This window comes from Zalophus californianus, chromosome 2, assembly GCF_009762305.2.
Source record: "Zalophus californianus isolate mZalCal1 chromosome 2, mZalCal1.pri.v2, whole genome shotgun sequence".
In the NCBI taxonomy this organism is placed as follows: Eukaryota; Metazoa; Chordata; class Mammalia; order Carnivora; family Otariidae; genus Zalophus; species Zalophus californianus.
In genome coordinates this window covers 125,947,019-125,959,742 of record NC_045596.1, presented here as the reverse complement: position 1 = coordinate 125,959,742, position 12,724 = coordinate 125,947,019, and the positions used below count along the sequence as shown (strand labels likewise).

Sequence of the window (12,724 nt, the reverse complement as noted above, 5' to 3'; positions counted from 1 at the left end):
CACCTCTTTCAGATTTCATTTTTGAACTTACCATATTGTTTCCATTTAGATAGTAATTTGTAGTCTACTCTCTGCCATACTGGCCTCATTTTTTTAACTACATACATCTTCATGGTTTTTTTCCCCACTTGGTCATTCTTAGAATTATTTGTAGTAGTTTTAGTTTTCTGGCCATATCACAGATTAGTGCACGGTTTCCTAAATATGGTGAATAACTAACCATTTAATCAGTTATGGAATTTTGATGTTCTCAATATTGCTCTGATACTTAAACTCCTTCTGGAAGGTGGATGCATTTGGAGAGGGGAGAGGGTAATCAAATGATTCATATATTTATTCAATCTTTTGTCTAATCTATTGCCATTTATAAAGGGACAATCAGAAAATGGTACTCAAGTGTCCTGGTTGCTTTGTATTACATCATTCTTGAAAGAACTAAAATTCAATTTGTGGGTTTAAAATGGAACTTGGTGAAATTTATTAAGACAAGAAGGAGAGACAAGGTGAATTTGAAGTACAAGCATTGGTGGGTATGAGTGGAGCCATAAAAGAAGAATATATTAAACCTAGTGACTTATTGTACATACTCCTTATATATAAGTAGATTGAAGTTTGATTTTCTCTTTCTGTAATCTACAAGTTGTCATTTAAAAAAATCTACATGAATATTCCATACACACATTATTTTCCCTTTATAGAATCATGTGTCTTTAGAGAATACAGATTTCTTTAGGTAGAGATGTTTTTTTCCTTTCCTATTTGATCTTCTCCCCTATACATACCTCTTTTCCTAATGTAAACATTATTCTTCCAGGCAAATAATCAAGTGAATGTCTCACACTTTATTTCAACCTGCATTGTTGCTGTCCCAAAGTGGTTTTGTTACAATCTTACAATATTTTTTACTTGCTCGTCCTCATTCATATTTTCCTCTTTTAAAATTTCTTATGTGTCCTTGCTTTTGTATGTGTGTTTTTTCTTTTGCCTTTCCTTCATGGCCTTCATTATCTGCCATAACTTATGATAGTTTTTCTGTTGTTGTTGTTTTTTCCCCTATATTCAATATAATAATGGATATATAGGGATGGCTTATTAAAAAGGTATGTTGGATATATATATATATGACAGTTCCAAATACGTTTTGGGCCCTTAGTGAATGATCATATACTTATTTACCTGAATCATGTTGGTAATGTCAGTATTTAAAGCTATACCAAATTGATAATTTTTTTTTGGACTGAAGAATTTTTTTAAAGCTGGTAGCAAAGAAGGATCGTTTTCTAGATGAGTACTTAGAGGTTATGATACTGAAATTATAATATAATTAAAATTTTAAGACTGTCCAAATTTATATCTTCTAAATTCTCTCTCATGATTTTGACTTTATTTTCATATTTCTTAAGAAGATTAAACATTTATAGCTGACTATAATAAATTAACTTTTATGTACTCAATATGTTTATGTATAATGATGTGTGTTTCTTGATATTCTCAAAATGTATTATTGAAATAGAGATGATTAGAAAACATTTAAATTTGATTATTAACTATAGAGGAAAAGTTTTCCTTTAGGTCACAGATTGTTCTGGATTATGTGAACATATAAATTATGAACATATAAAAATTGTAAGGAGGATAACTTTTAAACTGTGTATCATTGGAAATAAATGTAAGTGACAATTTAGTGCTTAAATCTGTAGTATTTTTGGTGTGTGTTAGATTGTTAACTATATAAAGTTAAAACTTCAATATTTATAGAAACTCACAGATATGTATGTTTAACATACACATGTATGTAGTTAATCTCAGTTTCATGTCACATTAATGCAACAATAGTTTTTAGAACTTCTGACAGCATTTAGAGAAGGAACTGTCTATGGCTAAGGTATTTATAAGTAAAATGAATATTACCTCAGGCATATTAATACTAAAACTTGGTATGCACTATAATAAAAGTAAAATGGCAGGAATTGTATACCTGAATTAAGAGTAAATATTTTATTAGAACAAGAAGTCAGTTTTCCAAGAAGGAAGTTATATTGTGTTCTAACTTTTAAAAATTATTTTTCATAGTTGCTGTAATGTTCAACTTCCCAGACCCTGCAACAGTAAAGAAAGTAGTTAACTATCTACCTCGTGTTGGTATTGGAACCAGCTTTGGGTTGCCTCAAACCAGGTACTGTTTTATATGAGAAAGATTTGGAAAATAATCTGTATTAATATTTTTTCTTACTTTTTTCTTAATTTTCCTATTTTAAACTTTTATGTTTCATATTAAATGATGATTATTAATGCATTATTTTGAGTCAACTGAACTTCTATCTGAAAAAAACTAGAAAAAGAGGAGCAAATGTAAACCAAAGTAGGATGAAAGAAGAAAATAATAAACTTAAAGGGAGAACATTAATAAAAATGTAAGCAAAAACAATAAAGAAAAATCAATGCAAAAGTTGTTTATCTGGAAAGATTAACAAATGTAATAAATATATATACAAGACTTATGAAGAAAAAGAAGACACAAATTGCCAATATCAAGAATGAAAGAGGAGACATCACAACAGATCCTACAGATATTAAAAGGAAAATAAGGATATATTATGAACAAATTTGTGCTACTTAGACAAGTTAGATGAAATGGACAGATTTCTATGCAATAGGTAACCTTAATACCTCTATAGGGGAAATTGACTTTGTAGTTAAAGGTCTTCTGACAGAAAATTCCTAGCTCAAATGGTTTCATTGGCAAATTCTATCAAATATTTAATGAAGAAATGATACCATTTCTGGGCAAACTATTACAGAAAACAGAAAAGAAGGATAAAATTTTGAAGTTATTCTTTGAGGCCAGCATTACTTGAATTCCAAATCCACAGAAAAGCATTACCAGAAAACAAAAGGAAAAGGGAAAAGGAAAACTACTGATCATCTTGATTAGAAAAGAAGAAATAAATGTGTCCTTCAAGTCAGCTCTTCATAGGCTGCTTTACTGTCTGCATCACATGGGCGCTGACTTTCCCAGAGTAAGTAATTCCAAAGAGAATGAGGCAGAAGCCCCAATGTCTTTTTATGACCTACCCTTGATAGGTAGAGTAGGTCATCAATTCTGCTACATTATATTCGTTATAATATAGTCTTTAAATACCCAGGCTCCAAGGGAGGGGAGACATTCCACTTCTTGAAGAGAAAGTATCAAAGAATTTATGGATGTGTTTTAAAACTACCACAGGGTACAACTCTTATGTAAAAGGAGCACCTAAAGTGGCCCTTCTAGATTATAAGCAGTGGTTGCTTTATAATGCCAGTGAGGATTTTGATTAGATAGTTTTATAATTTAATGAGGAATTTCAGGTTCAGAATGAAGCACCTCAGAATGGTATAGTAAATTTCTTTATCTTAATAAAAACATCTTTTTTTCTACTAATTATCTCTATTTTTTAAGTTTTATTCATTAGTGTTATCATACTTGGGAAATCTTTGTAATGATTTCCCTCAGTTAATGAAAGCTAGGTGTAGGTTAATTCATTAAATCAGCAATTTAAATAGATCTCAAACATTAACAGTGTGTCTGTTATCCAGCAGTGTACAAGATAGATATCATCTTACCCATGTATGTTTTAACAAATATGCAAACAAGATAAATAACTCTGTAAGTGACGGGAGGGATATAAATAAGGGTGTTAGAGTAGTGATTAGTGGAGTAGAGATAAGAGGCTTTGAATTACATGGTCAGAAATGTCTTCCTATATTACTTTTAAGTTTTATTTGAAAGAATAGAATCAGCTTACCTTTGAAAGCAGAAATATCATATGCAAAAGTCCTGAAATAAGGTGAGGTTTCATTATTTTAAGAAATGTTGAAGGCAAATATCATTGGAACTTACTGATTCTGGGAAGAGGGTGTCAGTTCAGAGACAGCAGTTTATTGTGGAAATCCAGATGATATGTGGTGCTGATAGTGCAGTTAAAAAGAGACATCCTTGTTTAGAAATTTTGAGGACATACAATCTGTGTGACTTGGAGATTAGTTAGATAATGGAGGATGATAAGGGAGGGAGGTGTCTAGTGTGTCTTGTCAAGTTTTAGTTTAAGCTGCTGAATAGCATTTACTGAGATTGGGAACACTGGAGAAGGAATAGTTGTGTATCTGTCCTCCCAGGGTTGAGGTCAGGATTGTGGCGACGAGGTGGGTGGACAGAATATGAGTTTAGTTTTAGATCTATTGAAATTGAAACCCCTGAGTGATGTCCAGACTGAAATGTTGAATAGGAAGTTAGAGCTCAAAAGAAAGGTATACTAATTGAGAAACACTTAATGTTGAAAGACTGAATCCTTTCCCCTAAGATCAGGAAGGCTAAAATGTCCCCCATCTCACCATTTCTATCAACAGTATATTAGAGATTTCAGCCTCTGCAGTAAGAAAGGAAGAGAAGGAGGGAGAAATTAAAGGCATCCAGATTAGAAAGGGGGGAAAAAAAGTCTTCATTCCTAGATGATAAGTGTAAGATTTGTATATTGAAAACTATCAAATATGCCTGATAGAAATTAAAGACAGACATCAAATAAATGGAGGCATTCCATACTCATGGATCCGAAGATTCAGTATGATTAAGATGTCAGTTCTCTCCAGATCTATAAAGTCGATGGCAATCCCTATCAAAATCTAGCCGACTTTCCTGGAGATACTGAGAAGCCGAAATGCAGTGGATCTGGAATTGCTGAAACAATGTTGAAAAAGAACAAAGTTAGAGGACTCCAACTACCTGATTTCAAAACTAACTATAAAGCCTCAGTAATTAAGATGGTCTGATATTTATAAAAGGATAGGCATATAAATCAATGGAACAAAATCGAGAATACAGAAATAAAATCCATTTTTTTCAACAAATGGCTAACACAATTCAATGAGGAAAAGATAATCCTTGAACAAGTAGTGCTGAGACATTTGAATAGTCACATGCAAAAAAATGAACTTCAGCATTTATCACACAGTATTCATAAAAAATTTAGCTCAAAATGTGTCATCGGCCTATATTTTAAAGCTAAAACTAAAAAATTTTTCAAAATGTGGGAGAAAAAGCTTCAAGACCCTGGAGTAGGCAAAGAGTTCTGAGATGTGACACCAAAAGCATAATCCATAAAAGAAAAAAAATTGAGAAATTAGATTTAATAAAAATTTAAAACTTTCATGCTTTAAAAAGGACACTACTAAGTATATGAAAAGAGAAGTCCTAGACTGAGAAAAATATTTGTACATAATATATCTGATAAAGGTCTTGTATTCAGAATGTATGCAAAATTCTTACAACTCCATAATAAGACAAAAACCTCAATCAATGAAGGAAGAAAAGATTTGAATAGTCATTTTACCAAAGAAGATACACAAATGGTTAATAAGCCATGAAAAGTTACTCAACAATGTATATTAAAACTATAATAAGATACCATTTTACACTTGCTGGAATATCTATAGTAAAAAATACATTATAGGGGCAAGTATTGGCAGAGATGTGGAAAATTGGAACCTCATATATTGCTTGTTGGAATGGAAGACAATATGGCAGTTTCTCAAGAAGTTAAATGTAAATGCAACCTACAACCCAGCAATTCCACCCTTAGGATTCTGCCCAAAAGAAATGAAAACATATGTTCATACAAAGACATGTTTGTGAATATTCATAGTAATATAAACTGGAATAATAATAATCCAAAACCAGAAACAATTCAAATATCTTATCAACTGGTGAATGGATTTTTCACCAGTCTGTCTGGAGAGACAGAATCCCAAGCAGACTCCCCGCTGAGGGCAGAGCACAACACAAGACTCAGTCTCATGACCCTGAGACCATGACCTGAGCCGAAAGCAAGAGTCAGAGGCTTAACCTACTGAACCATCCAGGTACTTCTGGTGTATGGATTTTAAAAATGTGATATATTCTATATTCATACACTGGAATACTAGTCAGTAATCAAAAAAATGAATTACTGATAACATGCTGCCACATTAATGAATCTCAAAAACATTATGGTTAGTGAAGAAGCCTGATGCAGAAGCCTTTATGATGTATGATTCCATTTATCTGAAATGTCCAGAAAAGGCAAGTTTATAGAGACAGAAAGCAGATTGATAGTTGCCTGGAGCTGAGGATAGGAATGGGGATTAACTGTAAATAGGCACAAGGCAAGTTTTTGTGGTGGTGAATTGTTCTGAAGTACATTGTGGTGCTAATCACACAACTCTAGAAATATATTAATAAATAATTAAATAGTACACTGAGATGGGTAAATTTTATAGTATGTAAATTATACCTTTGAAAATAAAACTTAAAAAATATAGTTACCTTGTCCTTGGTGATAGGAAGAATTGTGACAGCGTACTTCTCTGAGATTCTAGGCTCTGAATATATTAACCCTGCCACCTATTTTCCACTGTTAGCTAGTAGTAGTCAGTTACATCTTTTGTTATTTACATTGCATTAAAAAAACACAGAAAACTTGGTCATCTATTATTAAGCTGCATAAAAAAATAATAGTTTCTCTTACCTTTGTCCCACCCCATGAATAGACACGTAAAGAGTTTAGAATCCTCCTTTCCCCTGTTATAAAGGGTATATAAACATAATATTTAAATTATAATGTACAATTGTGTTGTCTTTAAGAGAATTATTAAAATTGATAAAGATGTGAATACACAGAAAAAAACCCACACACACAAAAAAGATGTGAATAAAATTTTATATGTCTTTCTCAGTTACTATAATTCCTTTTATATCAGTAAATCAGTGTTATTAATTATACTATTATTAATCAACATTTATGGAACCTAGATATTATAATGGCATTGTAATGACAGCTTACTTTAAGGAATAGAATATGTATCATGGACCTGTGGCTAGTCCAAATCATTTAACCATTAATTGTGCATTGAAACATTTCATGTATTCATTAGTAAAACATGAGTAGCACTTTTCAGAATATACAGATATCATTTTGTATGTCAAATATACAGAATAGACACAGATATTCATAATTTATTATTATGTTGTAGTTAAATTGATTCTACATCAAATTCTGTTTTTTGCAGGCGCATCTCATTAGCTAGTCCACGTCAACTTTTTAAAGCTTCTAATATGACCCAGCGATGGCAGCATAGAGAGATTTCAAATTTTGAGTATTTGATGTTTCTCAACACAATAGCAGGTAATCTTATTTCAAATGATAAATAATTTTTTTCAAATGATAAATTATTAATTGATATTATTAGATTATTTTGAGTACTAGTATAAATAGCTTACTTTTATTTTCATTATTACTACATGAGTACCTTATCAAGAGTAATTTTGATAGTAGAGTTTACAGTTTTACATACGAACAGCTGGCTACTTGAGAAAATTAAAAATGGGTATACACACTTTTTTCCAAAAATCTAAAATGAAAATGTATAACTATTTAATATAGTAAGAATGGATTCATTATGGGCTAGTAGAAATAAAAATGATATAAAATCTTAACCTGTTAATAACTTAATCAGAATTGTATTATATGATGAAACAAAAATGTAACATTGAAAAAAGAAAACTGGGTAAAATATTAAGTAAAGGAATACTTATATTATGACCCATATGTGAAAATCTAAAGAGTAAATGGCTCTAGGGGCACCTGGGTGGCTCAGTTGGTTAAGCAACTGCCTTCAGCTCAGGTCATGATCCTGGAGTCCCGGGATCAAGTCCCACATCGGGCTCCCTGCTCGGCAGGGAGTCTGCTTCTCCCTCTGACCCTCGCCCCTCTCATGTGCTCTCTCTCTCATTCTCTCTCTCTCAAATAAATAAAATCTTTGAGGAAAAAAAGAGTAAATGGCTCTATACAAGGTCTGTAATCACGAAGTATTACTGAACGTCACCCATTGAAGCTGTTCTCTTTTTTGAAAGAGAGTAAAGAACTGAGGGTTGTGGAAAGGGAAGTGGGTGGGGGTGGGGTAATTTGGTTATGGGCATTAAGGAGGGCATGTGATGTGATGAGCACTGGGTGTTTCACGTAACTATTGAATACAAACTAATGAATTGAAAAGTACACCAAAAACTAAGGATGTACCATATGTTGGCTGATTGAATCCAAACAAATAAAAATAAATTTTAAAAAAGAGAGTAAAGTATAGAAATGTGTCATTACTTTTCATTTGTGGTAACTAGAATAAAGAAAACAGGGAATGTGTTTGTGTGACATTTGAGATTCAGTTTGACAAACTGGCACAGTTTATATTTGAGGCACAAAGGAGGTACAGAGAGAATAAGGCATGTTGCTTGCTCTCAGAGAAGTTATTTTAAGTATGAATATAAACATTTACATGATTCTAGAGGAAGGAGTATAGATTCAATAAAAGAAATACAAAGTACTATGGGGATTAAAAGGTCAGAGAGGGAAATTATATTCATCCAGTTGTTGGGAGTAAGGAAAAAATCAGGAAGGATTTCATGTTCATATAAGGACGGGTATTACTTTAGTAGAGGTGGTAGTTGAAAGAGTAGAAGTCATGCCATGTAAAACTGAAGACATAAGGAAACATACAAAGGTGGGAAAATGTAAGATATAGCTAGAGAACGATTAATGGTATAGTTTATACATGTGTATATGTATGTGCACACATGAAGTATATTTTCATAAAGGTATAATGAGAAAGAAAGCTTAAAAGGTAGTGTGGAGACACATTGTGGAAGATTTTCTGTCAGTTTGAGGAGTGAGCAGTCAATTCACAGCGCAACTGCTGAAAGTTTTTCAGCAAATAAGTGACACTAGAATTATATGGGAAGTTAACTTGGAGGCAGAATAAAGGATAAACTGGAGTGGAGAGAAACTAGGCAGAGAGCAGTTAGGAATTATATATAAAAAAATAACGGGAGCTTGCATTAGAGGGGCGATAGTGGGAATTTATAGATTAAATGACATAAGATTTATAAGGTACAAACCATTTGACATCGGGCTGACTGAATGTAGGGGGGTAAGTGAGAAAAGAAGTATCAGAAAAGGTTTCCAGGCTTCTGGCCTGAATCACTGGGGAAATGGTGGTGCCATTAACAGAAAGGAAGTCAGAAAAAATGGTCTAGGGAGAGAAGATGATTTTACTGTGCAGATAGACATCCAAGTTAAGATATCAAAAAGAATTTTTAGAAGTATAGGTCAAATAAGGTATTTGGAATTTGGAGATAGGACATTGGATTTCATCTGCATAGATTAGAAATCACCAAGAATGAGTTGAGATTACCAAGCCAGATAATACAGAAAGCAGTGAGACAAGGTCTGGTGAATGTTCTTGTCAATGACAAGAAGACAAAGGGAAAGTGAGTAAAGCTTTGAGAGAAGAGAATGAGTGATCCCAGAGTTTTTAGACTGAGGAGAAGGAAAACTGAGGTATATAGCAAATGTCTTGAGATGCAAGGGGAAAGAGAGAGAGAAAGGTGTTGGTTGCCTGTACCAAATGTTAGAGGTACGGGAGACTTAAGAATGAGTACAGGCCATGCCTCTAGCTTGGGCATTTGGGAACTTGTTGGCTACTTTCTAGGGGTTCATTTTAAAAGCAAACAAAAAAGGTTGATTGTAAGATCTGAATGGTTGGAGATGAAATGAGAACATTAGATGTGTTATTACAGTTTTCTTGTGTAATAGTGAAAGGGAATGGATTAAGGCAAAGGTGAGAAACCATGAAAGAGGGACAGAGAGGAAAAGTAACAATGCAAGTTATGAGTGAGACAGGCTCAAGAGCTCAGGTGAAAGAATTACAGCTCACGAAGAATAAAGGCACTGTTAGAAAAGAGGGGAAGAGAGAGGGACTATTATGAAAATTGGAAGTTAAGTGTTCACATTGAAAAGTCTATCAGTTAAGGAGATGTTCAACTCACAGCCAGTTGAGGGAAAGGAATGAAGAAAGTTTGAATAATTATGTTGAACTAAATAGAGATTATGTAAGTATTAGTGACTGAAAGGATTTTTAAGTAGTAGTGAGAAACGGAAAACTTACATAACAAACTTAATGGATATATTTAGCATGTGATAAGTCAATTAACACATAGATTAAATGCACAGTAATAATTAGGGAGCAACATTTATGAAATGGTCTACCTCAGATAGCTTTTACTGTGCTTAAAGTGTCTTTTAGATGTATACTTCAAATATTCTTTTTAAAGAATAGAACCAGTAATTTGTTTTGGATAGTTTTAAATACACTAGAAGGTGGGGCTGAATCTCACATTACTTAAGATTTCTTTTACACTATTATCTGTGATACATATAGGTTCTCATGATACCATGGCACATTTCCCAAAAGACAGTCAGTAGGCATTCAATAACTATATAGAGAGTTTAACTTTATTAATACAAGTCTATTTACAATGAGCTGGTGCATACTTTTTTTGTACATATAATAAATTTGATCATTTAAGCAGAGGGGGCAAAATGATGATTTTACTAACATGTTTACTAATGTCTCAATCAGAAGGAGAGAGATGGGTGAAGGGAATCAAGATAGAGTGGTTTTGCTGCTAAATTTCATTACTTTTTTCTGGGAGAATTAAAACTGACAGAAATATGTAGTGACATAATGACCTCTGAATTAAAATTCTCCTAGTTATTCATGTTTTGTTAAGACTGTTTCCAGGTCAGTCAAGGAAGAACTCTGTTACTTCAATAGTCTTCAAGATGGATAGAGTGAAATAAAGTTAAAAACATCAAATCAAAAGGAAGACTCAGATACCAAGGATCTGTTTGAAGAACAACTGTAATATTTAGCTGCATATTGATATGACATCAGTATATATTTGAGGAAGAGAAAACATGATAGAATATACAATATAAAGGAATTCAAACAAGATTAATATACTTGTCCCCCTTATATTTTAGCCATAAGAGTCTGTTCACATTAAATCTAACTAAAGGTAGAGTATAGACTAGTAAATAGTGGAACTGGGATTCAAATGCTAGCGTTTTAACTCTTGAAGCAATGATTTCATCCACTATGCTGCCTCCCTAAAGTGGTGATATCCAGAAAACTGCTGCATATATATATATATATATATATATATAGAAGGGCTATCTCATCCTTTGTTTTATTCATATTTTTTAATAGACCTAAATGTCTCATTGAATGTGATTAGTTTAAATGAAGTGTAGGAGAGTATGTGGCAGCATTTAGGAGTGGGGGAAGCCAACATTGATGAGGCTTTGCATTATAATCAGAGGATCATAGAATTTGAAAGCTGTCACAGAAGTTTAGAGTTATTTAGTACAACTCCCTAATTTTATAGGTGTTGAATGAATGTCCAGAGAGGTTAAGTCACTTATATTTGGTTGATTAGTAGGTTGATTGGTTGTTTAATTAATTGCAGAGAAAGGATTCTTGTTTGGAAAAACTCTATGAGAATTGAAAAAATTTTTGAGTATTAATAAAAAGTATTTTGTTTGGTACAGGCTTTCAAGTAATAAAAAATAGCCAAGTATATTTTATTAGAACATAAACTTGGGGCCAGAGTATCTGGATTTGAATATGATTTGAACATTACTATTTAGATGGTTTGGGACAAGTTTTTAATCTTTTGTGTTTCAATTTTTCATCCATAAAATGGGGATGATAATTTCATAGTTTTATTATAGGGTCAAAACAAATAATATATGTATAGCACTGAGAACAAGGTCTGGCACTCAAAAAGTGAAGTTGTTCTTATTATTTTTAGCAAATGCTATTCCTGAGTCTGTTTATCATTTCGTTTTATTATTCTAAATGGAATGACTTTTTTTTCTCTCTCAGGACGGAGTTATAATGACTTAAATCAGTATCCAGTGTTTCCCTGGGTCATTACTAATTATGAATCAGAAGAACTGGATCTTACCTTGCCAAGCAACTTCAGAGATTTGTCCAAGGTAATTTTTCAGGAATCATCTGAAATACAGTTATCTTGCACATCACAATGAATTTGATTATCTTTAATTTTCACATTACTTTTTAAAAACCTTTAATATAACTAACTTTAATATATTTATCTTTTAAATGTATTTTCATTTTCTCAAAGTGAAATTTAAACTTGAATTTAGAATTTAAATTGAAGATTTTTGAAAAAAGCATGATAAAGTTGGTAACAGTTAAAAGTATTGACAGTTGTATTCTTTTTTAGGAAGACATTATTCTAAAATATTAACTTCTTTAAAGGGTGTTACTATCATGGCCATTTCTCACCAGCACTTGGGTAAAAAAGACAAGTACCTGGACACTACTCCAGGCGTCCTATCTGATCTCTTTGCCACCTCTTAACCCTCGTCTAATCCATCCGTCACTACCACTATATGAATCTTCTTTAAATCTAATTTCGAATGATATAAATCCAGTGATTAAACCTTTTTTGACTTAGAATTATTCTTTCCCAATTCAGAGTTTTGCTTTCTCTGCCTTTAATGTTCATGTCCTACTTGGTGAGTGGCTGACTCTAGTCCTGTAGGTCACCTCCTCATGGAGACCATTACTATTTTTCTTCCCTGATATTCTGCTCTGTTTCTTTCATAGCACCCGAAATATCCTATTTTTTTTAAATTTTATTATGTTATGTTAATCACCATACATTACACATCATTAGTTTTTGATGTAGTGTTCCATGATTCATTGTTTGTGCATAACACCCAGTGCTCTACGCAGAATGTGCCCTCTTTAATACCCATCACCAGGCCGACCCATCCCCCCACCCCCCCTC

At 32.6% G+C, this 12,724-nt stretch overlaps 1 protein-coding gene across 3 annotated transcripts in view; it reads left to right on the top strand.

Moving 5' to 3' along the window:
• Positions 1–12,724, top strand: part of LRBA (LPS responsive beige-like anchor protein) — a 737,558-nt gene that overhangs the window by 539,648 nt on the left and 185,186 nt on the right. For all 3 annotated transcript variants that reach the window (XM_027597848.2, XM_027597846.2, XM_027597847.2), the window contains 3 exons: positions 2,074–2,176; positions 7,081–7,196; positions 11,791–11,903. In XM_027597848.2, the coding sequence (XP_027453649.2) occupies positions 2,074–2,176; positions 7,081–7,196; positions 11,791–11,903 (332 nt within the window). The remainder of the gene's footprint in view (positions 1–2,073; positions 2,177–7,080; positions 7,197–11,790; positions 11,904–12,724) is intronic.